General features: G+C 40.2%; 3 protein-coding genes across 3 annotated transcripts; 2 read left to right on the top strand and 1 right to left on the bottom strand.

Annotated features, from left to right (window-relative positions):
• Nucleotides 1-1,911: 1,911 nt before the first annotated feature.
• gng12b (guanine nucleotide binding protein (G protein), gamma 12b) lies at nt 1,912-2,227 on the top strand. The gene is made up of 2 exons (XM_069680491.1): nt 1,912-2,004; nt 2,102-2,227. Exons 1-2 carry the CDS (start codon nt 1,912-1,914, stop codon nt 2,225-2,227), a joined length of 219 nt encoding a protein of 72 aa, XP_069536592.1.
• A 4,771-nt stretch (nt 2,228-6,998) lies between these two features.
• gadd45ab (growth arrest and DNA-damage-inducible, alpha, b) lies at nt 6,999-8,738 on the bottom strand. Its single transcript, XM_069680490.1, has 4 exons — nt 8,627-8,738; nt 8,303-8,404; nt 8,000-8,207; nt 6,999-7,799 (listed from the first exon to the last, which is right to left on the bottom strand). The coding sequence occupies exons 1-4, from the start codon at nt 8,674-8,676 to the stop codon at nt 7,686-7,688; spliced, it is 474 nt and encodes a 157-aa protein (XP_069536591.1). The 5' UTR covers nt 8,677-8,738; the 3' UTR covers nt 6,999-7,685.
• Nucleotides 8,739-10,744: 2,006 nt separating this feature from the next.
• sec16b (SEC16 homolog B, endoplasmic reticulum export factor) lies at nt 10,745-25,161 on the top strand. The gene is made up of 25 exons (XM_069680479.1): nt 10,745-10,807; nt 11,101-11,418; nt 12,617-12,714; nt 12,815-12,917; nt 13,657-13,871; nt 13,952-14,091; nt 14,183-14,244; nt 14,382-14,520; nt 14,630-14,860; nt 15,177-15,274; nt 18,305-18,386; nt 18,493-18,610; nt 18,701-18,812; nt 19,905-20,010; nt 20,138-20,275; nt 20,362-20,475; nt 21,130-21,205; nt 21,353-21,512; nt 21,632-21,792; nt 21,900-21,928; nt 22,112-22,219; nt 22,307-22,402; nt 22,489-22,603; nt 23,880-23,918; nt 24,045-25,161. The coding sequence occupies exons 2-24, from the start codon at nt 11,141-11,143 to the stop codon at nt 23,894-23,896; spliced, it is 2,796 nt and encodes a 931-aa protein (XP_069536580.1). The 5' UTR covers nt 10,745-10,807; nt 11,101-11,140; the 3' UTR covers nt 23,897-23,918; nt 24,045-25,161.
• Nucleotides 25,162-27,120: the final 1,959 nt, after the last annotated feature.

Genomic DNA, 27,120 nt, shown 5'->3' on the forward strand with positions numbered 1-27,120 from the left:
TTATACTTTAGAGGGTAACTGGGGATACTGCTTCCTGTGGAGGAAGCGGAAGGGAGTGGGCGAGGGGATTAAAGGGATGCATGGTCCTGTCTCCCGTCTGTAGTCGGTTCTGTAGTCCATGTTTCATCTCCCTTCCGTTTCAGCGTGTCCCCCTCCTCTGTAATATCCTGCACCAAAGCACAGAGCAAACATTAACCAGACCACATGTCAAAGATTATTTTTGTCAATCCCACAGAGCCACTTTGTTGCAGGAACAAGAGCTGCATGTTATCATTGCAGAACAATTATTGGGTACACAGAGAAATTCTGATTTATTGCTCAGCAGCACATGTGCTGTGTTCTGCTATAGCTTCAATACATGGGGTTGTTCTTGCATTAGAAGCTGTTCTTCTGATGTTTGTGCACAAAACAAGCTGCAACTGTGCAGCCTTTCCTCTTTAGTGGTTCAGGGAGTGACGTAATGTGGCGGTAAAAGTAAGCCATTGTGTCCTGGAAGTAGGAATTGCGAAACAGGAGTCCGTTAGGTTGGGCCACAGCTTTTACGCACATTGAGTCGATTCCAGGTTAGATCAACTGTCACTTCTTGGAAGTTGCACAGCCGTAGACATCCGTCATTTCTGCAGCAATACCTTAGTAACATTTCTTTGCTCATTCACAAAACAAAGTGCAGAGTGAATTTTGTAAGGACGATCATGGTGCCACAATTATAAATTATAAACTGTATATTTAAATCATCCCCTGTTTTTTTCTCTTGTCTCAAAGTGTGACATTTCTGAACATATACTAGACAGTTTGGCACAAATTTTGGTACAGACATGGAAGTCCCATTTTGCGATGCTCTTATTTTTAATCTACCTCCAAAATTTTAATTTGTTAACTTCTTTTTAGCGCTTATTAGCAAATATTAGCATGCGTGCATACTTAAGTATGAGTATGCTCCTTTTGGTCTCTTTTCTGCTGCGTCACCGTCTGACGTCACACACTGTCTTGCCAGTGTTGCTGCATCGTGCACGAAAATACAAAGAACAAATTTGCTGTTGCATGTTCTTCTGTATTTACGTGACAGCGGAACTTCAATGCATGTCATAGCGTCGTGCCCGAAAAGGGCCGAAGATTAGCGTGTCGACGCAGGTTTTGTGTTCCCATCAATGCCGATCGGGGCCGAGGCGATAATTACCCGGGTCTACTGCAGAGTCATTTGATCCGGATCTGAATGCCGATTGTAACCTTTCCCACTAAGCAAAAAAGCCGGGTGTTAGCAGGTGTAAGCAGGTTTTTTGACCAGTGGGAAAGGGGCTCTAGTGTTGCAGCAAGGGTCTGCAAGAGAGCATTGGGGGGAGAAGCACAGTGCATTTGGGATATAGCTAATCAAATTCAACTACCTATCCTTGCCAGTCTTTTGCAACTTACCCTGCTAGCTTGTTAAAAAGTCGACTTGTGCACAATGACTGTACAGACAGAGGTAGACAGGTAGGCCAGCCAATAATTTCATTTGATTTCAATGAAGTAACTGGACGGACTGTAACAGTCGCAGATATTTTTAAAAGATATTTTTTTCTATTTCTTATGAAAGCACTTGATTTATTGTACTATAAACATTTTAAATGTGATGAATTACTCAAAACAGAGATCTTGATAACCAACCAAAATAACCATTAACCAATGTCACACCAATACCAACATTAAGACTAAGTACACTATCCTAGTAATAGTCACAATGTTATTTTTAGCAGCAGCCTGACCTTTGTGCGTCTTTAATCCCACAGGAACATCTTGTTACCATAAATCATTTGAACAGATTTATGTCACTGCAGCTTGTTGGTTTCATTTTCATGCAAACACCTACTGCATCTCCGAGCTAATTAACACTTTCTCTAATGCAGGTGTGAGCACAGCTGTCCAGATCCTGCCATGTCATCAAAAATGCAGAGCTCCAGCAGCATAGCTCTGGCCAGACGGACGGTGCGGCAGCTGAGGATAGAGGCCAGCATCGAGAGGATAAAGGTGCCTTTATATGTGCAGTCATTCACACCACTTTCAGTGTCCTACTTGTACTGCATGTTTGTCAAGGTAGATCACTGTGTGACTGATCTCTTTGCAGGTGTCCAAGGCTTCATCTGACCTGATGCGCTACTGTGGAGAACATGCCAAGTATGACCCGCTGCTCATGGGAGTCCCTGCTTCTGAAAACCCTTTCAAGGACAAGAAGCCTTGCACTGTTTTGTAAGGTAGCCATTGAACTCTTGCTGCTTTCTTTGTTATTCTTTTCAGGAAAAATGTGGTTCACAACTCTTCTTAAGGCCTGTGTAACTTTTTCAAATGCCGGCTGCAGTTAAAGGAATGTATTCCCCTGCCTCAGAAAGCAGTTTCACCAAAGAACAGGCAGAAGTCTAACACTGTTGCTTCGGCTCAAAGCTTTGGCTCAAACAAAGATGATTAAAAGTTCATACAGAGCTTCAGTTGTTCCTCTGTCTGACGAGATTTAGAAGGCCACAGACGTCGGCCTGACAGGAGCTGTGCAATGCATGGATGGCCTAACTCTCTTCTTATCACTTTTCCATCAACAAGCCCCCTCAATCATTTGTCCAATCAGATTTAGGCTTCCAGCTTTCAACTCTAACTTTCATCAGGCTTCAGGAAACAGTTGTTGTAGTTTGTGTGCTTCTGATAATGAGTGCTTGTGATAATTCTATCCTGTCGTTGGATGAGAGAACTCGAGTGGAGGTCCATTTCCACCGATGCTCACCTCATTTTATATTCTGTCATCCACTCACAAGCCCTTTTTACACTGCGGTTCCGCCCCAGTGCCATAGCGAAGCTCCGTCCTCATGCCACCTTTTTCATTCTACATTGGACCACGCAATGCTGAGGGAAAGCCGCCCCAGTGTGTTTTTAAATTTACAGCATTACGGTGTTAAGGAAGCAAAATGTGCGTGAGGTGTAAACAAACATTCGTTCTTCAAATACACACACACAACGCTGTTCCAACCCTGCGGGCTCCGCTGTTGACACAGACGCCGTTTTGCCTCTGTTACTACCTACGATGCCGGCTCAGAGGCGGAGCGACTTTAACTCACCTTTCCGCCTCCGTGCGTTCTACATAGAAGACGGAACATAACAGAGGCTTAATAATCCCGCCTTGAACTGGCAGTGTAAAAAGCCCTACAGTCAGAAATAGTCAATGCTTAATCTTTAAAAACTAGCCTTTAATTTGCTCCAAACTTCCTTTTAAGCGTGTTCCTGTTAATGTGTTTAAATGTCCTAACATGAATATTTTCACTCTTTACAGAAACAAACAGTTCAGTGAAAATGCTGATTGTATTTTTCTTTTAAGTTACTGAGAACTGAGAAATTTACTATAGTCCAACTGTCAGAATCTCATCTGTTTTTAAAAGGGGTTTTTTAAAGAGGTTTTGATATAAGTACCAGTATAAACTTGTGAGAACATTGCACAGTTTGCATGACCTTTGACCTTTGATGTATTCCTTAATTTGTATAAAGACATGTTTATAATGAGGCAATCATTGCTGTTAAAAAAGGAAAATCTTATCAGATCTACATATTTAATGTCACTTTTAGATTTTCACTCCCAAGATATTTAATTTCTTTTTGCTAACATATTATTTGTTGTTTTTTCTTCTGCTGAGCTGAGGCTACTAACTGTACTATTCAGACACTTTTAAACCTGTTAACAACAGACGACTGTTATTCTCTTGAGTTAAAACATTCCACGTTTTCAGTTTTGTTTAAACTTGCTTTGATTTTATTATGCAAATGTATGACTGATAGTGTGTAGCTGGGATATCGATAATGTTGCAACTTTAGCTGCCAGAGCCTTAACAATGAAGTATTCAAGCTTCAATATGTCGACTACCTTTTAGTCACACAAGTGCTGTCGCCCAATACTGTGAATAAAAAAGGCCTTACATGAAGACAGTATAACTATAGGTTAACTGTGTATGACATCATTTTTCAAAAGACTGAATTAAGATATAGTATAGTATATAGTATAGTATCTGACATGTCATAAACACTGTAGCACAGTATGTTTGTCTGTGAACCACAGCCTGTGCTTGCTTTTATCTGTTTGTGTGCTGGTTCAGTAAAACCTGAACTTCAAATTTCTCTTTTAAGACACAAATTAAACTTTTTGAATCAAAAAGAAGTTTGATTTTGTGGTTTTTTTTGGGGGGGGGGGTGAAATGAAACACTTTTGGTAAAGTGACTTTGATGCATGCATTTGCATGCAATTGTGTCTGTGAAATAGCTAATAGTTTCAATAAAAGCTGCACTACTCAGTATTTTTATGTTAACTACATGTATATACTGTATATGTGTAACATGAAGGGGGTCAATCATAGTGACAAACACAGAGAGCATTATCACAACTGTGCAGTTCTACCTCAGCAACCTCTTAGCTTCTTTCAGCTCCTTTTTTTAGTTTAACAACATTACTTTTTTACTCTCACTGTCTTTATCATCTCAATTTCTAGCTGCAGCAGACAGCTGTTCAAACTGACAGCACACTACCAACACCAACCTTAAGAGACCAGCTGCTGAACTCAGCAGAACATGTAGCACCGAACAAACCAGATACAGTATACTGTAATAGTGATTTGTGGAGACCAAGACAGACCTAAATGAAGTGAACGTGCTAATAAAGCTAAAGCAGGTTAATTTATAATAATAAGATAATAATAAGCTGTTATTTAGTTATTTTATTAACATAGTATCTATTTTAACTTTATAAAGTGCTGATGTGTCAGTGCTGTGTTTACATCTCTTTCTGTTGCCAAGTGGCCAATTGATTTTTCTAATGCAGCTTGCATATAAAACATATTGTTACATAGCTCTGTTTAGACTATTGCTTTAGATTAATGTGAAATAAAATGACCACATAGGATGGTTAGTAAAGTTTTGTGTTGTCGTTCCCGGCCACATTAAACTTCACAGATTTGTTTCCCTGCAGCTTGACATCCTGCAAGTGTTCACGCGGGAAAAACTCAACCTGCTACTTAAGTCCCTTTCATTCATGTAACTTTGCCTTTAACATATATTGTACTTGCATGAAGATTATTGTGGAGCTGAAACTCTGCAATTAAAAGTAGTGTAGAATGAAATGCAATACAGTGTGTATTTGGGGCAGTAACTCCCAAACTGAGAAAGAGCCTTCCACTCAGACAAAACTACTCTGACCTAATTTGCAATCATTACCAATTATTTGCTTACAGGGCCTGTTGCTACCAATTGTCATTCCTTTTCTGGAATCAGAGGACACCATGTTAAAACAAATGGATGAGTGTCTCTCGTATCAGGTCAGGAGCAAATAAACATTCTTGTTTGCTCCAATTTCTCAGTGGAGCTTCATCTGTGCCCCCGAGCCATGGCCAGCCTGTTATGCAATAATCTGTGCTCTTTGGAGCAGCCCTTTCTCCTCTGTCTCCGTCTCCTCAGGTGTGAAGTTACATCCACAATCAGGTCAGACCATATTTGTTGGCCCACATTGATGTAATCCTCAACTCCAGTCAGATGATGGATATCTCAGGCTTTGTAGCAGTGATTGTATTACCTGTCAGTGCACAGGAGAAGCTCCAGGATAGGCCAATGATCCGGTATCTGCAATATCTCACCTACATTGGTGGCCCCTCTCCTGTGTGACAGTTTGGGTTTTGGTGTGTGAAAACAAAGTGGTTCTGTCTTTTGATGATCAAATTGGCCTTAGTTGTCATTTTACACTCATCCTGCTCTGGTATTTCTGGTATTATTGTTCCATTTTCCAAGTAAAACTGACTCTCTCACCTTTACCCTTTGCTATTTACTAAAAATGTGTCATTTTTGCTGATCGACAGCTTCCCAAAAGAAAGATGGCGGAAAACAAAACCTCTGTGTCAATGAAAAGTAGGAACTGGAGCTGAAGGGACTCTATGATCAGTTCAGTCGGGTGCAGATGCAAACTGTACCCTTTTTATTCAGTTAATTTATCACCACCAAAAACCCTCCAGCCACCCTGTCACACCCCACTATACTCTCCAGTCCTCCAGCCAGTCCTGCATTTTGACCCAGTTCTTCCTCCTCCTCTACTCTCCGCCACCTGAGAGGATTGTTGTCTCCTTAATATCGCTAACATCTCTGCTACAGGCCGGCCTTTCTGTGTGTGCTGCCTGTTAATTACAAGTGCTACTATTGTCAGCGGTCAGGAGAGGGGGACGCCTCTATTCACAGAGCTATTTTTGGCCATGAAGCTAAAGTGCTGTACAGCTCTAGCAATGGAGCTCTGAATAGCCCTGACTCATGCATCCATTGTCTTGTGACCCTCTGTGTAAAAAGCTTTGTCCCTCCCCACTCTGCGCAAGCACCAATTATTTCTGGGTTTCTCTTTTTGCACAGTCCGGAATGGGTCTTCAATTATTTTTTCCCCTCGTCTTGCCTGTGTGCTATTTTTAATCCACTCAGCAGTAAATTTAGCCCTGATTACGTAGATGCAGAAGGCTGTGAAGAATGAGCTGTCATGATGAGCCACTTCCCACTTTGGAGTCATACTACAATGGGAATTCTCCTCCCCTCAGTGTAACTCGATCCTCAAAATTTGCAAAAGGTCAACCTCTAGAAAAGTTCCCATGCTGGAGTAAAGCTGATTTCAAGGAATTGCAGGCCAGCAGCAGATTTAGCCAACAGTTGACTATCTCGAGCAGTAAATAACAAAGTTTGCAAAGTTGCAAAGTTTAAATGTGGACAATGTGGAAATCATCAATAATAACTGCCTAAAACCCAAAACATTATTTTGTTTTTGCTGCAAGAGAAGAGAGCGAGCTGCACAAAAGGTTAGAAATGTGTTGAGTAAATACTTTCACATGTAAAGTTCCAGGATGTAATCCAAACCCTGTGGGGCAACAAGCTGTGCCGGCAAGAGGCATGAACTGTTCTCAGGACGCAGTGTGACTTCCTGCAAAAACTCTAAACCTGTAGTACTTAGAAATGATCAAGGCAAGAACACTGTGAACTGTTCCTTGTTTGTTTATTTCTTTCAACGTAACAAGGCAGAATTCCATGAACTTTGCACAATAAATATAATTCATTAAATTATGAACACATAAAAACATCAGTTAATGGACAAGTCTTAACAATTGCATTGCCCTTAAAGTAATAATAAACTGTGAAAAGTTTCCCTTTTGAGTTATCAAAGTGACAAGTCTTAAATACTATTAAATAAATGTGCTGTTACAGAAATGCTTAGATTTGGTCAAAACATTTTTAATGAGGAATTGTTCAAGCTGAGAGCTCTGACTGGTCCATTCCAGTGAGGTCCAGTTCTGGGAGTCTTGTCAACTGTAGGCTCTCTGTGTGCTTTTTTCCCCCGGTCCTGCGCTTGTGCTCACCACCGAGCGTACTTGTCTGCTCACATGATTCAGTTTCCTGTAAAGGCTTCTTTCTCGGCAGAGAAAGGCGCAGTCATACGCTGGAAATCCTGGAACCCAGACTGCTGAGTCACTCCTCCTTGGCCCACAAGTTCACCCTGACCTGGTAAAAAGTTGGATCGTTTCGCTTCCTTGTGTTCTTTCTTTTTTTCTGCCCCTCCCATCTCTCACTCGAGCACTTTCCAGAGAAGTCCAACACAGACACGAACACAGGCCTTGTGCAATAACTTTTCCCCGAATGCACACAAAACATTAATATTCCAAGCAGTTTCATCGGTCAGGCAGGTTGATAACAGGCACCCATTGATCCAAACAGCGGCTGTCTCTGCAGAATCTGTTCACTTTGCTCAGGGCCGGGTCCTTCCACAATGACGACTGAGGATTCTGCAGAAAACAAGGACAAAGCAGTTACAATCTGCTACTTTATGAAATGTGCAAACAGGCTGAAAACATTCAGATTGCACAACCCCTGCAGGCAACAGTTTCTTGCAAGTAGTGGGCATAACAATTCCCTTTACAGTCTGAAAGGAAGTGAGCAATACACAGCAGTAGTTTAGTAAGCAGACATGAGTAATTACACTTACGGTAACAAGGACACAGTGCAGGTCCATGGGCTCGCCTCCAGGTTTCACTCCTCCAAGTATTTCTGACAAACGCCTCATGTTGCTCACTCGCAGGATGTTAATGTCGTTCTCACAGCAGAAAGCCTGGATCAAGGTGAAGTGAATCTGGAGAGCCACATCCTCCTCATCATCTGTGGCCAGTAGACACAGCACCACGTTGTCTGGATCCCTAAAAGTAATAACAAGAAAGAGTTGTAAGGAAAATGAAAAATATATCACGTTTATTAAGGGTTGTGTTACAACAATTATCTTAGTATAACTTACGCATTTAGAGACTTTGCTGCCTCATAGACTCCAACAGTGATGCAACCCTGAGGCAATGCAGAGCTCAGGACCTCCTCTAATGCTTTAGCCACCGATTCCATCCTGAGAGAAGAAAAAAGTGACGTTTATTAAAATATCTGCACGCAAATCACATAAAAAACGGTAAAAGAGATGTCGGACTTGAATTCTGTTTTCCAAATTAACCTTATAGGGATAGTTAAAAGCAAACGATGAAACGTTGCATGACTGATATGCACTGCAACGTGTACAAATCAATTCGAAAAAATATGAACAAAAAACATGTAATTAACAACACGAGCTTACCTTTCTGAAGAATTATCTCCACCGGTTTCTTCAAAAGTCATATTGCACATCCGAGCGGTTTGCTGGTCTATAATATCCAGAGCGGAGACTGCCTGCTTCTGTGTGCTGAGGTTCCCACTGTTATTATGCCCCGTGAGTTCAACGTTCCAGTAGTAAAAACCCTCCGTACCCCACGGCTCATTTGCATAAACCGGTCCCACTGGTCACATGGACCAACACATTGCACGGTCGTCCCCTCTTTGGGAATATAGCGACACCCTGTGGCTAAAGCAGGGTAAGAAATTGAATTGAATTGAAATATATTTCTAACATGTAAATAGAGAAACGAACACACAAAAAAGCAGACAGACAGAAATAAGTAGTATACAAAGTAGAAAATTACAATGCAGAGGGGGGAAAAAGTATTTGTCAAACACTTTGTTAATTCGATTTACACATCTGAACAGGAGTGGGAAGGAGAAGACTAAGTCTGCTGGGCAACAGGAAACTAGCCAGACTATTACAAACAAATTGCCCTGATTTTACTTTGATTTGTAATTTGAATCAGACATTTAGATGGAATTTTAGCAGCTTTAGATAGTTTTTAAAGAGCAAGCGAAAGCACCCCCTAATCTATCATTAGACGTCTGCGACATTTCAAAGTGCATAGCAATTCATATTAAATACTCAAGTTCAATTCTACATGCTGATATCTTTTCTATTTGTTCTTAACATCTCTTCTCTTTACAAACATATTGTGACAATCAGTATAACTATTTAATTGATACACCTATATCTTTTGTATCACACTTAGGCTACTCTAATTGTTAAGTGCCTGTTATTACTAACTTATGAAAACAAAGAAAAGGTGCAGAGGGAGCAGCAAAGTTTTGCACTAATATGCCAGACTAAACACTTAAAAGTATCCAAATGTCAAATAATCTGAAAGGCCTGTGTAGTTATCAGGCTCTTTTATTTTCCTGCTTCTCTTTTTGACATATAGAAAGACAGCCCTAAAAGGATTGCTATTAGTTAGCATCTTAAATACCACCAAATACATAATAATGGTATTGATCAAAGGATTAAAGTAGTTATGAATCACATACACAATGAACCACAGCACAGTAGCAGTGAAATGTTCAGTAACCACCTCTATAAAGTGTGCGAGAGAAAATAAATAACTTCCAAAATATACACATTATAAGCAAGTAATTGAATGTGAGTAAGGCCGAAGTAAGGCAGAAATGTAACATAAGAAATATATGTAGATGGATGAACTCCATGAATTCAATTTAGCTGCTTTAGTTAAACAAACTGTCACACAGTCATGACTTAAACAATAGAGCAGACATATCATTAATGTTATTAGTAACACCTGTGTTTTTCCTAATATGAAAAGTCAAATGTTTACATATAAAGGTGAAAAGTTTTCACATTAGAATCCAGAACGTCAGAGAATATTTACCTTGTTTTTCACCAAATCTGTAAAATGTATTACAGGCCTAATGCAAAGTAGTTGTGCATACAGGCCCGAGTAAGAGGATGCAGCTCCTATAAGCCACAATTTGAAAAAAAATCAGCAACTTAATGAATGTAAACTTAGAGACATGTTTAATTACTTTAGAACAACTAACATAAGGTATAGCTGCAGGATACACTGTAGACAAGAAAGGTCTTTAGTGGCAGGAAGCATGACCTTTCATTTGACAATCTTGTCTAAAATGTGTTAGAGCGCCTCTAGTGGCAAAGTAACATAGACGTTTTTTTCCACTCTCAGAGCCCGAAGTTTTCACCGCTGACTAAGGATCAGTTTCCTTTCACTCCCGCTCCCAGAAACATCATAGAGACTGACCGGAGACCAGCTCAACAAACTCAATAACCGGCTGTGACGGTCCTGTCCGCATCTTCCCTACCGGCAACGTGGCAAGAATCAACACCCTAAAGTTGTACTTTTTCCTCACGTGTGATTAACAACCCAAGCACACGGTCAGTCATGTCGAGGTGACACAGAGAAGGCGGAGAGTGTTTTATTTGCTCAACCTGAAGATGGACGTGATTTCATGTCTTGTAGCCTTGCGGGAAAGCAGCTGTCAAACTCCTCAGGGCGTGCTCAAATGTTTACTTTGTGCTGACTGAGAACACACAGGCTGGGATACAGTGCAAACAAAGTGGAGATGAAGGATTACACACATTTATAACCTGGTGGGTATGATTTTGATTTTTAAAAGTATTATTTTTAGGTTTGTTTCTTTGTTTCTTTCATTGGGATATAATTAACTATTTTTATCGCTGTTTCCTGTGCAGTAACTTCCCTTTGTTATGGGTCATGCTTATGGGTCAGTTTTGTGAACTTTATCCCCTTGTTATCATGCTAAGCTGTTATCAGCTCATGTTGTGAGTTTCCTGTAAAATGATGTGGCAGTTCTGGATGTACTTTGACTGCGTCTGGCATGTGAGCTGCAAGAACCCTAACAGAAGCTTTTTTCCTCTCTCAGAATTGCAAACTCCACCTTCTCGTTATTTGAAGGGGTCATCATGGATCACAGAGATCCTCACCACCACCGGCCCGACTCCAGCCGTCACTCCCACAGAACGAAAGACAGGGAGGACTACTACAGGTACTCGCAGCAGGACGTGAACCAGGGCTACCCACCACCGGACCCCAGAGAGAGAGACAGCAACTGGACTCATTCTGATGCTCAATACAGAGCTCAATACACCAGCCCTCCTGCCCGGCCAGAACAGCATCATTACAACAGTCAGCAGTATCATTATGGTTATGGACATCAGGAATATCAAAGACCCCAGTCCAGGTGTGTACTCCGATTGGACTGTGCATAACTGTATCTGAAATCAACTGCTTAGTTTTGACAAAATCATTGGTTTTATCCAGCAATTATCTTACTGGGATTTCCCATATTTTATGGATTGTGCCAAAGTGACTGCAACTAAAAATTTGGAGGAATTAATAATAATTTTAGTGTATGTACTCATGGAGTAAAATACAAAGTTAAAAGGTTTGACACTTCATAGTTTGCTGCACTGATTTCAGGACCAAATAGTGGCACAAAAGCCCACAGGTCCAGTGAAAAAATTGTTGTTGTTGTTGTTGTTGTTGTGTGAGCGCTTCTGCCCTCCTGTTGTGCTCTGCATGCTGGGACATTCACATGACACCTGTCATGAAAAGGGTTACATGTAGAAGGCTGAAACCTGAACACTCTGAAATGCAATATAATTTTAGGATTTTTAGTATAAAAATCTTCGCCATAACAGGTGGAGGTAAAAAAAAATCATGGATGAAACCAGATTACTTTTTATTATCATCCCAGCTTGAGTTTAGAAGGTAGAGGTGGTGTAGGTGGTAGCTCAGTCTGTGGGGACTTGGCTTGGGAACTACAGCTCTGCCCGATACGGACCAAGCTTGGAATTGTCTTTCCTGGGCACTGCTGGGGTGTCCTTGAGCAAGGCAGAGAACCCCCCAGCTGCTCGGGGTGCATGTCCATGTGCAACCCCCTCACTCTGACATCTCTCCATTAGTGCATGTCCATTGGGTTCTGTTGCATCTGTGCATTTCTGTATTTTGAGCCTTTGTGTGTGTAGCATGTTCGTAAAATCAGGATTAATAACGTAGATCTTCTTGTTCTTTACCTGCACCGACTACTGGTATTTTTAGGGTTAAATATACAGTTTTTTCATTGTGTAAAGGGATCTTAATGGTTTGCCTGCATTACTGATTCTGTGTTCGCAGCCCTGAGATCCTCTAAGGCCAGTTTTGTTTATACTTCTATCACACAAGTTAGGAAATCGAGAGCTCGGGAGCCCACCTATTTTTTAACTATGGATCGAGACTCTGGAACTTCCACAGTCTAAAAGAGAGTTACTTGTTCAAGCTTTTCAGTGCCTGTTTTGATCTATTCACCTGTTCCCATACTTTATGGGTAGACACTTTAAGCTATTCCCCTTTATTTAATGTGCAATATAAATATATTATTTTATGATTATTATTTCTAGGCATGGGTATGACTATCTACCCCACAGCCAATGGGACTACAGAGACCACTATGGTTATTACAAACATGACTACTCCAGAGGGCAGCATGGACACCAAGGTACAGTGATGCTAAATTTCATATCTTTATTTTCAGCGTGCTACTACTGTCTTGATAAAAGCAAATAAAATGGTACTTGTATGTTAATATTATCATAAAGATGCTGGACACTCGGGTCACCACGATGCCTGGAGAACAGACCAGTACCATGACAGATCATACAGACAGGAACATTCAGGGAGGTCCCACACAGAGGAGTACAGGTGAGCCACAGCTTTACACTTTTGTTTAAGTCAACTCCTTTATTAGGAATGTTAGGAATTACCGCTCCAACCTGCCCGAGGAAGACGTTGAAAGGTCATTTGTATAATCCAAAACTATAATGTTTTGTATTACAGGAATAGTTACAATATTACTAATATGTAATAACTGTATGTTACTCATCTTGCCAAAGTTACAACTTCAGGTAAAAGAAAAGGCAAAGGCAAGCTATAGAACCCTGAAATGACAAACTTTACTTTAAAATATACAGAGTGGGAGGGATGAAATGTTAAACCAGACAAAATATTAATTATTCGCATATCTATGAAGATTCAAATAAAGTTACAGAAGTGGTTTATCTGATCTGATAACACAGTCCTGTCCCATTTGGAGCTATCAGAGCTTTGGCGGATACTGGGATAAATTCTTCTGGGGGGAAAAGTCCAAAAGTGTCTCTTTCTGTGAGTCTTCTGTATGTTTGGTCAGGCATAGTGCCCATTGCTGTTCATAGCAATGATAGAAGTCTTCCTCTTCTCAAACTGATACTGCTAGTTGCATTTTCCTGCATTGTAGGATGTATCTGTGAGTTCATCCTGGAAAGACAAAGCAACTTAGTTTTGACAACTGCAAATGTAGAAAAAGCCAAAGTTTTGTAACTTTGATTTAGAATATACAGAGCAGGAGCAGTAGAAACCTTTATATGTATTTCTATGCCATATAATGTTGCTTTTATACTTTCAGGTATGACCAAGGGAGAGACAACTCCCAGCATTACTTAAAAGACTACGAGGAAAATCCCTCCAGAGACAATGAAGAGGTTTCCTCGTATTACCTGGGGACATTAGAAAGTTCCAAAAACTCAGGGATGTCCTCCAGCAGCTGCGAACTGAGTCAGTACATTAATGGAGCTGATCACAGCGAATCTCTTCACACAGCTGATGCAGGTGAGTGTGCAGGTGAATCTGGCTTCTCCCAGGTCCACCTCAGTCAGTGTTTAATATGACTCGTATTCTTTTTGTGCTTGATACCACCCCAGCGCATCAGATGTCCGCTCCTCTGAAGTTCTCCATCCCTCATGCGGTCGTCAGCTTTGGACCTGCTGGACAGCTGATACGGGTCACTCCAGGCTTGTCCACACAGGAGAACGTCAGCCAGCTGGAAATCCACTGTCTGGAGGCAGGTTCAATAAGTTTTATCTTTGAACTACTATTACTTTATTTTTAATAACACTGCAGGTGATGATGTTTGTCTTCATGTGTGCACACAGATGATTCTGAGCGACACAAAGGAACAGCAGGAGATGAGAAACTTCCCAGGGCCCTTAACCAGGTATTGCTTCAGTATTTGTTGTGCAATTATGAAACTGTAGGAAGATATTATTTGATAGCTTGTAAGACATTTATAAATTATATTCACAATTCAAAGTTTAAGTGTTGTTTGTATTGTTGTTTTTAATGTTTTTAAAGGGAAGATTTGCACAAAGTAGATGCGATAGACTTTGTCCACCAGAGGGCAGACGCCTGCATGAAAGATAACAAGCTGCAAGATAAGAGCTCTGCTGCCCTCTTGTGGAATCTATTAATACTGCTCTGCAGACAGAACGGGGTAAGTGGATCATGAATTGAATATAGCACCCTGTAAATGATACCCTAAACATTAAAGTAACAATCATAATTTTTCAGACACAATTATCTCTAATTTTCTATTGTTTCAGCAAATAGTCGGCTCCGATATCGCAGAGCTGTTAATGCAGGGCTCAAATTCAGATGGAAGCTGGCAGTCAAATGCTCCTACACTCATTGACTTCAGTGAGGGCACAGCTGCTGAAGCACCGCCTCAGAAAGGAGATGACCTGCTCACAGGAGACTGGAGCAGCTTCACCCCTGAGACCTCTGAGAAGGCCCTGCAGAGCTACACTCAGCTGCTGCTGGCTGGAAGAAAGAAGGTTTCTGTCTTTTTGACTCTCTAATTATCTGTTAATTAGTTTTTTCCGTCAAAGTCAAAGTACCCACAAAATTATAGTACAGTACTTACATAAGTGTTCAGAGTTACTTACATAAGTGTTCAGAGTTACAACATGAATAATGACACTCCATTGCAGGATCTAAATAAGTATATACTCAGTTATTCATCCTTACATGATGAAATGTTTTTTATTAGCCATTTGTAATGATATATCTTTAAGCTGAAGTTGCTGTGGGTGTCATACTGTGCAGGAGTCACAGTGTTTGTCTTCTCACACCTTCGCATGTGTTTTCCAGGAGGCCTTGGAGTCAGCTATGAGCAGCGGCCTGTGGGGACATGCACTTTTTCTGGCCAGCAAAATGGACAACAGGTCCTACACCACTGTGCTGAGCAGGTGAGAAATGGGTGTCAAAGTCATCTGAGACATGACAGCTGCAACAAATCAGTAAACAACTCTACACACGGCGGTAATTTGTGAAGAATGCTTCCTCTGACTAAACTTAGAGAGGCTGCTTGTGGTCTGCTTTAAACTTGTGTTGCAGTTAAGAGAAATATTGCCAGTATTTCTGTCACTTTAATTCTAAGTAAATCCTCAGCTTCCTGCATGTGAGTTTTGATCAAACCAGAGGAAGGCAGCTGGGCTGTGAAGGGATTTTTTGTCACAGTGTTTGCACAGAGTAGTGTAAATTGCTTGCGTTAATCACAGGACACCAATGACATGTATATATAGATGGACGACGCGTCTCCATCTGCTCCCATTGTACGAAAGTGATGCCAAAATAGCCCCGTGATAGACACTGCCATCTTGCAATGGTGATGTCATTTGGAGCCCCAGTCTGCGCAGTAGAGATCGGCGGGTGGCGCCGCCGTAGTCACTTCCACACACACTTAACTTACTGAAAAAACATCAAAGATCCCGCACGCCAGCCTGTTTAACAGCAGAACAGCTTCTTTGTGTTGGTCTGAGGTTAACGTTCACAGGTATGGAAACTTCAATGACTGTAGTGATTGTTTTTGTTACATCTCCTCTTGCCGTTTGTCCTCCTCTCTGCTAATCCGGAACTGATCGGCTGCAGGAGACGTATTTGTCAACAGAGCTGTCAATCATCCTTTTGACAGCATCAAATAACTAATTAAAATTAAACTTGTCAGAAAAATGAATAACTAGTAACTAGTAACTATAACTAGTTAAAAATGACAGAAACCCTGTTTGAGAAAAACATTTTCGGCGTCTTTTTTGATTTTATTTGACTCATGTCCCACCTGTTAACATGGAGGAGGTGGGTTTTATGACCTATACTGCAGCCAGTCAGCAGGGGGCGCTCAAAATGTTTTCACTTTTAGGTCGCTGTCATGTCGTCCATCTATATATACAGTCTTTGCACGACACACACTGGCCCTAAAAGATGTTTCCCTTGTACATAATCATTGGAAAAGAAGCAGCTTTAAGAGGGTGAATACATTTTTCTGAGCGGGACAAACCCAAAATGATCACACAGTCCAGTGGATGTTTTGTATGTTGTTTAAGTCAATCGGCAGCAAAATTGGGAATCGTACTTAAGGGGTTAATAAGGCAGGGGAGGGTTGGTTAGAGTTATAGAGGGATAGGAGTATCAAGGTAGGCCAATTAGAGTAGGGTACCATTGGCTTTACTTCATGGAAATGTATCTTTGAATGTGCATCAAGTAATCCTTAATACATCCATGGTCTTAGCCATGCTAATCCCTCATTTGTAGTAGTGTACAATAAATGTTTTGATGTGCATGGTCCCCAGAGGATGTATAATGACTTTGTGACGTTCCAGCCTCTCCTCTAATGCCACCATGAGGCTGACTTATCAGGTTTTGATTCATAATTTGAGAAACAATCTGATGTATTGCAATTAAACGTTAAAGTGGCCATATCTTTTAAATGGATATTCTCATATTTTTGGGGTTTCAGATTTTTGGGCATTTATTATTCACAGTGAAAAACTGTATAATTCCGTGTTTTACCAGAGAGACATTTTTAAAAAGGTCGCCTCTGAAATGGGCCGTTCAGAACAGCTGCAGGTTTCTACGTAGAACCTTGCTTTGGCTGAAATCGACCAATCGTCATTCACCGTCATTCACCTCAGGCTGCCTTCTTGCACCAGCTTGTAGTCAAGTTGTCAAGATTTCAACTAACCATTCCGATACCTCCTGGTGATTCTGGCTCATACATATATAGAGCAGCCATGTTTTCTACAACTTTGGAGTGACAGTGTGGCGGCCGCTCCCCCGTGTGAGATTGCACATGTGAGGGAGGGGCTACGAGGTCACTCCAAATACTGTCAGCCAATCGTGGCTAAGGTCTAATCTTTGAACTGCAAAACGGCTTGTTGGTTTCAGGAGGAAGGAGAGGCTCCGAAAAGTAATTAAATTAATATATGTATACAATTTTTAAAATGAAACAAACTTTACCAACATGATTCAAAAACACATTGCATAGCTAAAATATGTCACCTTTAAGAAAATAATTGAAAAATCAACTGACTGTACTCCCTTAGCATTTGGTAGCAGTCAGAAGTAAGAGAGATGGACCCACAGATGCTTTTACTTGTGACCTGTGTGAAAACTGGCGAGGACCATAATGAGACATTTAATCCATCCAACGAGTCCCGAGGCTCAAGCCCTGTGTCCAAAAATACTGCAGTTTATCAAACAAAAAGAGATCAGACATGTGTGAAACTTTCACATGGCCTCTTCTTCATTAACAAACTAACTCTCTTTAAAAAAAAAGTTAATTTTGTATCTTTGCACGATTCAATGGACATTACGTAGTGTGTTTATGTTATATTAGTAACATGTACTTGTTAATTTCACAAAGGTGACCATTATTTGTGCACTTGCAACATCTCATAACTTCCTTCCTTATTCTTCAGAGTTTTATCTTTTGAGTTATTTATAACTTGCAGAGTAAAGTCTTAAGACGAAACATAACTGACCGTTAACACTTTCCTGTAAATAGCCTGGCTGACATACATTAAGACCAATTAAACCTCTGCGTCAGTCACAGTCACGTTTTGTGCTGTGTGAGCGCTTGGTCTTAAATAAGGAGAAATGTTTGCACTATATCACTAAACTTAAGTTTCTGTAAACTATTTATCACGTAACCCAATCTTTTTTTTCCAGACTATTTTGGCATCAGTAGTATTTCCCACTGTAGCATATGTTACTAGAGGAATGTCTGGGGGAGGGGTGGTGGATAGCCAGGCAGATTTTGATTTGTGATCGACAAGAGGGGCAGAATTTGAGCTATCGATGTGGTGTATCACTTCTGTCCAGAGTAGCAGCAATGATGCTCTTAAACATGCTGACTTTTTTTTTAGCACACTAGCTCTCCTGCTAGCCTGTAATAAAGCTTTGAATAAGATGTGCAATGACACAAACTCTTCTTTTGGCAGGTTTACTGGACAGCTAACGGCCAGCGATCCCCTCCAGACTCTCTTTCAGCTGCTGTCTGGGAGAATTCCTTCTGTAGCCATGGTAACAAATCCAGAACATAAACGCCTCACGTATCCCAATCGTCTAAAAAAAGTCAGTCTGGATCTTAATAGCCAGTAAAGTTTTGATTGTGATGTTCTGTGTCCAGTGCTGTGGGAATGAAAAGTGGGGAGACTGGAGGCCCCATCTGGCTGTAATGCTTTCCAATGAGACAGGAGACCCTGCAATCCAACAGAAGGCCATTGTCACCATGGGAGACACTCTCGGTATGGACGCACTGACTGACACACAGGTTAAAATGTTGTTTCTGCACCGATCTATGAGCTGATTGTTTTGTGTTGCCCTTCTCCCTGCAGCCTCCAAAGGCCTCATACATGCTGCCCACATGTGCTACCTGACAGCCAGTGTTCCCTTTGGGGTGTTCACACAGAAGGCAGAGAGACTGGTGCTTCTAGGCAGCAGCCACAGGTGAGCAGGAAAACTTCTAACATTTCTATAAAAATAAACATTATCGTAAGAAGTTACTATGAGACAATGAAAAAGGTCTTTTGAACCTCCTTATTGAACTCTACAGTTTTAGAAATAAAGGTGCTAACTAGAACCATATACACATTTAACCATATACAGCATTTGTTCATAAGAGAACCCTTGATTGGTTCCTGGTAGAACCATTTACCACGCTTCGACTTGGAACCCTTTCAGTGGTTTCTACTACAACTCCACATAATGCCTAAAAACATTTGTGAAAAGTTTTGCCCACAACACCCTTTGCTAGATTCTATAGATAACCTGATGGTGTTATTGCCCTTGCCACCTTTAAGTGGTGCTAAAAATAACCCTTTAATTTTCCAAGAGTTTCATCTTGAACCCAAAGCAGGTTATTAAATCGAGAATCATTCTATATTTCAAGTAGGGCTGCACGATATATTGTTTAACAATCGCAATTGCGATGTGCTTAATAGAAAAAGTCCCAAATGATAAAAAGTATTATTGTTTATTGTTTATATGAACATGAAAACATTTATCTGGTATAATTTCCTGAATTTTATAAAATTGAAATGAATATCGCATTAATATCACAAAAGATATCGCAATGTATCTTTTTAATATCGTGCAGCCCTAATTTCGATGGTTTTATCTAAAACACACCCAGGTGGACTCTTTAATAAGCCTTTCTTTGGGTTTCACTTATGATAGACCCTTCTATGGGTTCTCGTAGAACTAAACTATGTTCATGTTTAAATTGACAAAGATTGATGATAATGATGATGAGGGTGAGGATCTTTTAACCCTGATGCTTTCAACAATCAAGAGCTCTTTCTTCCAAATATGGCTCTTTGACCCTTACTCTTACAATAAAGCGCTGACTCTTACAAATAATGTTTGAAGAGCCTTGTCTTCAAGGAGGGGTTTGTTCGTTGGTAGGAAACGGTTCTGGGCAGAACCTCAGCCCTGCAGGAAGAACCCTTATTTCTAAAAGTGTAAAATTCTTTCATGATGTTACAGAGAAGTGTTCTCTGAGATTATCTGTTTGTTATCCTGTCTTCTCCTCTCCCTCAGACAATCATTTCCACACTTTGCCACAAACCTTGCCATCCAGTGCACTGAGCTGTATGAGTATTGCCAGACACTTGGGGGCAAAAGCTTTTCAATACCAACCTTTCAGGTAACTCCCATTTACACTAGATCTCACTGCTTTCTACTAACTATACTGCATAATCCAAATCACAATTACATTTAATGAAATCTGATATAGAGTGATGTGATGCTGAATATGACTGCGTTGTGCTCAGGTGTATAAGTTCCTGTATGCCTGCCGGCTGCTGGACTGCGGTCTGACATCTCAGGCCTTTCATTACTGTGAGGTGGTTGGACAGACGATCCTCAGACAGAGGGAGCCTTTCTTTGTGCTGACGGGAGAGGTTATTAAGGTATTCACACATTATCCTGTACATGCTTTATGCTTTGTTTGAATCAATTTCTATGTAGACTTCATATGTGTGGACTTTCCCTGCAGCTGTCAGACAGGCTGAGACACTCGGAGGGTCAGTTCAGTGAAACAGGGGTTAGCGGGGCTGAACAGGAACCTGACTGGCTGAAACATCTCCGTGCTAGACTACACAGTTTACAGGTGGGTACTCCCAAATAGCTCATCAAGGGTTATTTATTACAGAAAAATGTGTAATATAAAGGAAAAAAATGAAATAGTACATCGTTTTATGGTTTTAGTTGACCAGAACTTTGGTTGCATAAAGCATTGCTGCTTTATTCCCCTTCAACAGTGCTTGAATTGGGCCTGATTGTTTGATAAGGGCATGTTAGATATCAATCCAACTAAATATTACTTCATACTTGGTAGTACCTTCTAACAAATTAAGGTTCTTATGGCGTAGGATAGATATTCTGAATGTAGTAAAAACAGTTCAGTTTTATATTCGTTTTAAACATTTGTGCACGTGTATTGCTATTTGTATTTTCTATACTAAAGTAGTAATCTGTTCCCTCACATTTATAGTAAAAATGTCCCACTATTTATGCCTTTTTTAAAATGCACATTAGATGCATGGCCCTGGAAACGACAGTGTCGGCCTGTCAGTCCACCACAGTGGTGCCAACTAAAATATCAGCTGCCAGTCAGCTTTGTCATTGCAGGCATGTTAGCACGATGACTCAAGCATTAATCCCAAAGTACAACTGCATTAAAATAGAGCTCCTGCTGCTCTTGTTTGACTTGATTCAGACCCTAAATCTGTATAACTGAGGTCTTAATTTGTTTTACACTCAGACAGGAAGTTATGACTTTACAGAAACATACCAGCCACCTCCAACGAGAAGAGCTTCAGCGCATGAGGCAAGCAGAGGTAATTTTTCATACTGTTACTTCAAAGGTTTCTTTCGTTTTCTGTTTCCCACTAGAGAGCCACCTTTTCTGCTGCTGTTTTCTTCTACATCTGTTAATGAATCCTCCCAAGATTACTTAAAAATGTTGCTTCCATTTTTTTTTGCAGAATCAGACTTGCATGACCTATGCCGTGACTTCCAGAGTCCAGAGCCTGAATTCCTTTATTACAGAGGCACTGAGGATCAAGGAAACCTTGAGCATCAAGTTGACGGAAACAGTGAGGAAATGACAGCGTCGTCATGGGACTCCAGGGGAACTCAGGACTGGTACAACAAGTGCAACAATATGCTCTATTCATGCCTGTCAACAACCTCTTACCGCACATTTGATATCAGTCCTAATGTACCCTGTTATGTCACCGTCCTCTCTCTGTTGCTCTCTCTAGGCTACCTGCCAATTATCCCATGCCAGTAACAGTGGTTTATGCTCCCCCGGCGGACACATTAGCTGCGAGCCAGGACATCAGTTATCATAACACAGATAGTGCTGAAGTTATAAATGCTTGGCCACATTGTCCTCAGAATAATCTGCCATCAGCAGCTCAGGGTGAGAATCCCAAGTGTTAGACAGTGTTCATTGCTTTTGCTGTTCAGATGTACTATGTCTCGTTGGAAGTCAGCCTGTGTTATATTTTGATTTCACTTCTCTTGCAGGGGCTGGTTTTTCCTCTGTAGCAGGCACAGTGAGTAATATGTTTAACTTAATGTATTAATAAAAAAGCAAGAAACACAAAAATGGCAAATGAAGTGTATGATGATGTCACTTTAGTCTTTTTATTATGTATTTATACTGCCAAACTTTAATTTTTGGTAAATGTTAGAAAGAAGTTACCTGGATGTGAGTTGTTGTCTGTATGCCTTTGAAGGTGGGGGGTCAGATGCTGGAAGTCGGCATTAGTCAGCCGGGGCAAAGCCAGGCAAGTGTCCCACAACATTTAGAGGCCTCCGAGCAGAACGACGAGCCCTCCAAACAGGTGGGTGAAGACCCTGTCATGCTGACAACAGTTAAACCACATCACAATTGTTTGACATACATGTCCAATATTCTCTGTGTTCTTAAGCAGAGCACCAAGGGGGGATGGTTTAGTGGTTGGTTCAAATCAAAACCCAAAGATGTTCCAAAGGAGAGTTCAGAGCAGGGAAGCCCAGCTCAGCAAGTAAGAGAAAAGTGCATCATACTCTTCTGTTACAATCACGTTTTAAATGTTTTAAATAATATATATATTTATGTATGTTTTCTCAGAAGCTACCACCAAGTACTGGCTTCTGTCCTCCTCCCCCCCCTGCCACTGTCCCTCCTGGCATGTTTCCATCCCAGCCCTCCTCTGCAGGGATCAACCCCTTTTCAAGGAAAGCAGGTGAATTAGGATGAAATGATGTGAAATGATTTTTACTTTTTTTTCACATGTCAGACAATGTTGAAAACCCGCTCTCAGGTGTCAGGTTTTAAGACATCAGAATCCATTTCAGTCTGTTTCATACCAGCGAAAAACTCCTAACAAAAGCTTTAAGTCACTAGCCATCACCGAATGAGTTAACACAAAGGTAATTGAGCCTATGGCCCACTGATGAAAGCCACGGCATTTGCAGTATATCGTATTTTTATGGACGGGGTGTCTGTGGCGACGTTCGCGGATAAAATCCCAAGTTAGTGAGGCATTTTCCATCACCCAGCAGTGGTTGGTCTGCCAGAGAGGGTAGGCAGAGCTAAGTGGCTGAACTTCTGGTTTCTGTAAGCATTTCGAGGAAAAGGTAATCTACTATGGCTGAACAAACAAAGAAAAGATTGATGACTGCAGATACAACTTTAAAAAAAAGTTGCAAAAGAAAATCCAAAGAAAAAGAAACATATTTGAGGCTCAGATTAAGTCGGTCTACAAACGAAAGTGAGGAAAATCAAGAGTTAGACCCATGACAAGAGGAACCAGCCATAGATGTCTGGTTAAATTGGGAAGTGTGCTCCATACCAGTGGGTGGCGCTCAAGAGCATGAATCTGAAATATTCAAGATTGTGTCTTTAATGTTAGTAGTGAGTTTGCAAAAATTATGACAATGGCTACAGCTGGCGCACGTGCCGCCGGGATGGTTGCCATTGGTTGGACATAGTGATTTGCATAGCGTCACCCCGTCCATTAACAGGATTGGCTTGACAGGTTTGTGACATGTCCAACCTGACAATCTGAAAACGTGTTGTTCATCCTGTCCTTGGTACACTGCAGTTTAAAAGCAGAGTGGCCCAGCCATGGAGATGACTGCTTATGTTGTCCCTGATATGTCTTGTAGAAAAACACCACATGGAGATGTTTACAAGGTTAAACACTGGAGGGGGTCTTTAAATTAACATTTACTTTGTAGTTTTGAGATTTCAACAATTTAATTCATAAATATGTTGCCAAGTTCCAGAATCCTCTCATGCTTTGGGGGATTTCTGAGGTCACTGACCTTTCTAGAAGAGCTGTGTGCTTTCTGTGTAGTTGCCATTAACACATTTGGTGACCAGCGTGTCCAATTTCATATTTTGGCAAAAACTGTCCTGACATGCTGAAATTGAATTTTTTAACACTGGGTTTCAATGATGACCTTTTACCTACATTTAACAATGCAAATGTGATCATTTCCATGTCTTCTTCATAGGCCAACAGCTCGGGTAGAAACCACTAGCCTGTGTCACAGGTAAATAAATAACTTAAGGATTCATACACATATATATATATATATATATATGTATTTCAGATTTTTTAGGAGTTCACATTTACTAATTAACTAATTTAATTACTTTTGAATCTTCTGTGTTTATAGGATCACTGACACCACTAAAACCAAAGTGGGGATATGACAGCAACTACTGGTACCATGCACAGTGCCTTTACATCTAATGGAGTTTAACATGAGCTTGTTTGAAGACCAGTAAGATCCATACCACTCCCCTGGGCCCACATTTCTTTTTTTAAGGATGCCCTTTTAAACAGCCAGCTTGCCACCTTCATGTTGCATTTTAGATACAGAAATACTCTGGACCAGCATAAGTAACTCATGTTGCAGCAACACATATTGCAAACACAGCTGAAGTGTTTGTCCTTAAAGCTGACTGCAGGGAAATTACCTGTAGATGTAGGGCATATCTTGGGAAAGGGATATCTTAATTGACCCCAATAACCATTTATGAATGAGCGACTGGACTTGGAGCTTTAGTGTGGCAGGAGAAAGTTTGGAAATGTTGTATGTCATCACACGGCTCAGGTTACCCATAATGACCGGATCGTGCTACACAGCAAGAGAACCAGCTCGATTTAAGTTATATTAAGAAGCATTCATTTCATGCTCATCATTCCATGCTGTGTTTATGCTCATAAACACAATTGACCAGAAAGTTATAATACATTCAAACATAAACAAGATCCGAACTCATATGAATCCTGGGGTAACTGATTAGCCTCACAGAAGCCATCTTTAATCTTTCAAGCAGAGTAAACAGAGTTGGCAGCCTGGATATGCAAGTCATATGCAAGTCTTGTAAATGTCCCATTGTGAACAATGTCTGAACAATATCAACCTTTGAAAGTGGTTTAAACTTGATTTTGATCTTGATCTTGATGGTGGGAGGAGGAGGGGGGGTTGGGGAAGACCTCTGCCAGGCAAACAGGCCCTATACACACCCAACCAGCAGACACTTATAGGCTCAAAGTTTTAATGTGTTGAAGATATTTGTAATGCCTTCATCTGAAAAAAAGATGATTATTTATAGTTCTATTACATAAATGTCTGATGACAAAGGTTGTGTAGGCTACTTAAAATGTATATAAAGCGCAGTAATATAATAATGTGTTACATTGTAAACATGTAATTCAGATATTTTTATTTGTCATACATGTCGATGTTTTTTTGTACCTCTGTACCATCAAATTATTTGTATTAATTACCAGTTTATCAGTATAATTTTATATGAATATAATTTCTTTTGTTTTTATTAAATGTATAAGCTGTATCCATAGTCTTTATATATTTGTATTTTAATGATATACAACTCTGATAACAGCTAAATAAAAGTCACATACTGTATAAATAAATCTCGCCAGCAAAGGCGTTTAATGTACAAGAGCAAGTGATAACACGGCAGGTGCCTTCTCCTTTTACCATTAGTCTGCATTTGCCAAGTGTCAGTGGGACATACTGGCCTGGAATTCAGCACACACTGACAGCCAGGAGGGGAGTCACTGCTTACTGCCTGCCAATAATCTGCCAAAAACATTTTAATTAATCCACTTTAGAGAGACCGTTTCAAATTGCATCCAAAAAAAATCTCTCCTAAAAGTTATGCTCTGACGTAGATATTGACCTACAAGTCTAATTTTTTATTAATTTTGTTGTTGCATATCTGACGTGTCCTTGTGATGATCCATAGCAAACATTATTCTAAATTAAAAAAAAGGCTGATGTTACTTTATCATAAAATTAGGCTTTAAAAAAACTTGAGATTCATTTTCTTTTTGAAAAACCTTTTTAACATGTTTCTTATTTTGTAATATTGTGTCCCTTTAATCCACTATAGGTTGAGCTTGTCACGCTCAAATTTTATATACAGTCTTACAAACCAATCACGCTTGTTGTGTATGGCAATATGATAAAAAAGCACCATTGATTTACAACATATTATATACATACTGAAATTCAGAAAAACAGACATAGGACATGTTTAGCTGCTTTGATTGTACCAAGAAAATTAAAGTAAAATTTAATGACTGCAGTTCTAACTTTACATCAATAGAAAGATTATAGGGACAATTTCAACCCTGCATTACAAGATTTTCATCTCAACTCAATTGACAAAGCTGTTGCTGTTGCAACTGCACATTCACCTATGCAATCACATCTTCTTAGTTTGTTTCTGCACCACAATTGTTTTAAAATATATCTTAATTTTGCATCTGTATCCAACAACTATTGCACATAGTGGGAAACACAATATGTTTATAATAAAAAATAAAGATACAATCTCAAAGATACAGTTATGTTCTCTTTGGCAGCACCTAGTTGTGATAAACGATAATTGGGGGAGTACACTTCCTACATATCCAGACGACCACGGTTTGCTCCCTTTGTAACGGTTATAACTCTCATGCGCAATGTCGCCACAGACACCCAGTCCATAATAATACTATATACTGCAAATGCAAAGGCTTTCATCAGTGGTCCATAGGCTCAATCACCATTGTGTTACCTCATTTGGCGATAGATAGTGACTTATTTATTTATTTAAATGAAAATCTTCGAGATTGTATCTTTAAACATACAAAACCTAAACTGGAAAACCATGTATCAAACAAAATGTAAATTATTGAAAAGCTATACTGGGAAACCCAATAGAACTAGTCACCACTATAAGTACAACATGTGTTCTTCACATAACAATCTCCAAAGCATTGACTGCATAGCTTCCCTGAACCATTAAAACTCTGGTCTAATAATGTGGTCACATGAATGTGTATAAGGCATTGACTGTATATTAGAAGTGTGCGTAGCCCCTTGGTATCAGAAGTGCAGCCAATGCGGAAGAGCCTTACACCTCTTGCACTGATGTAGCCTTGCATTCTTTTTACTGGTCAGTGGGGGGCATCTCCACTGGCTGCAGAAAGAAGTTCTGTTGCATGGAAACAGATGTGAAAATTAATTACCTAAGTAACCATTTTCCTAATCATTTTTGGTCTCAATCTCTAGTTTAAAGTCATTTTCAATACAGTATGATTATTTTAATTTCCCAATGGTGACCTCTCAGCCAAGATGCAATGCAAACCCAATAAACAAGATGAACGTGGCAGAACTTTTTTATACAGTCTCTTGGTGCCTCAATGGTTATGACCATTTAAGAGCATTTTTG

The sequence above is a fragment of the Semicossyphus pulcher genome, unplaced genomic scaffold (genome assembly GCF_022749685.1).
Source record: "Semicossyphus pulcher isolate SPU_LCO1_2020_fin unplaced genomic scaffold, fSemPul1.0.p SCAF_4, whole genome shotgun sequence".
Lineage (NCBI taxonomy): Eukaryota > Metazoa > Chordata > Actinopteri > Labriformes > Labridae > Semicossyphus > Semicossyphus pulcher.

Coding starts and splice junctions, on each gene's coding strand:
- gadd45ab (XM_069680490.1), bottom strand. CDS start 8,676: ATGTGCAATATGACTTTTGAAGAAACCGGTGGAGATAATTCTTCAGAA. Junction 8,405..8,626: donor GGAGATAATTCTTCAGAAAG/GTAAGCTCGTGT, acceptor TTCTTCTCTCAG/GATGGAATCGGTGGCTAAAG. Junction 7,800..7,999: donor TGCACTGTGTCCTTGTTACC/GTAAGTGTAATT, acceptor TGTTTTCTGCAG/AATCCTCAGTCGTCATTGTG.
- sec16b (XM_069680479.1), top strand. CDS start 11,141: ATGGATCACAGAGATCCTCACCACCACCGGCCCGACTCCAGCCGTCAC. Junction 13,872..13,951: donor TGATGCAGGTGAGTGTGCAG/GTGAATCTGGCT, acceptor ATACCACCCCAG/CGCATCAGATGTCCGCTCCT. Junction 18,387..18,492: donor GAATTCCTTCTGTAGCCATG/GTAACAAATCCA, acceptor TTCTGTGTCCAG/TGCTGTGGGAATGAAAAGTG.
- gng12b (XM_069680491.1), top strand. CDS start 1,912: ATGTCATCAAAAATGCAGAGCTCCAGCAGCATAGCTCTGGCCAGACGG. Junction 2,005..2,101: donor CCAGCATCGAGAGGATAAAG/GTGCCTTTATAT, acceptor ATCTCTTTGCAG/GTGTCCAAGGCTTCATCTGA.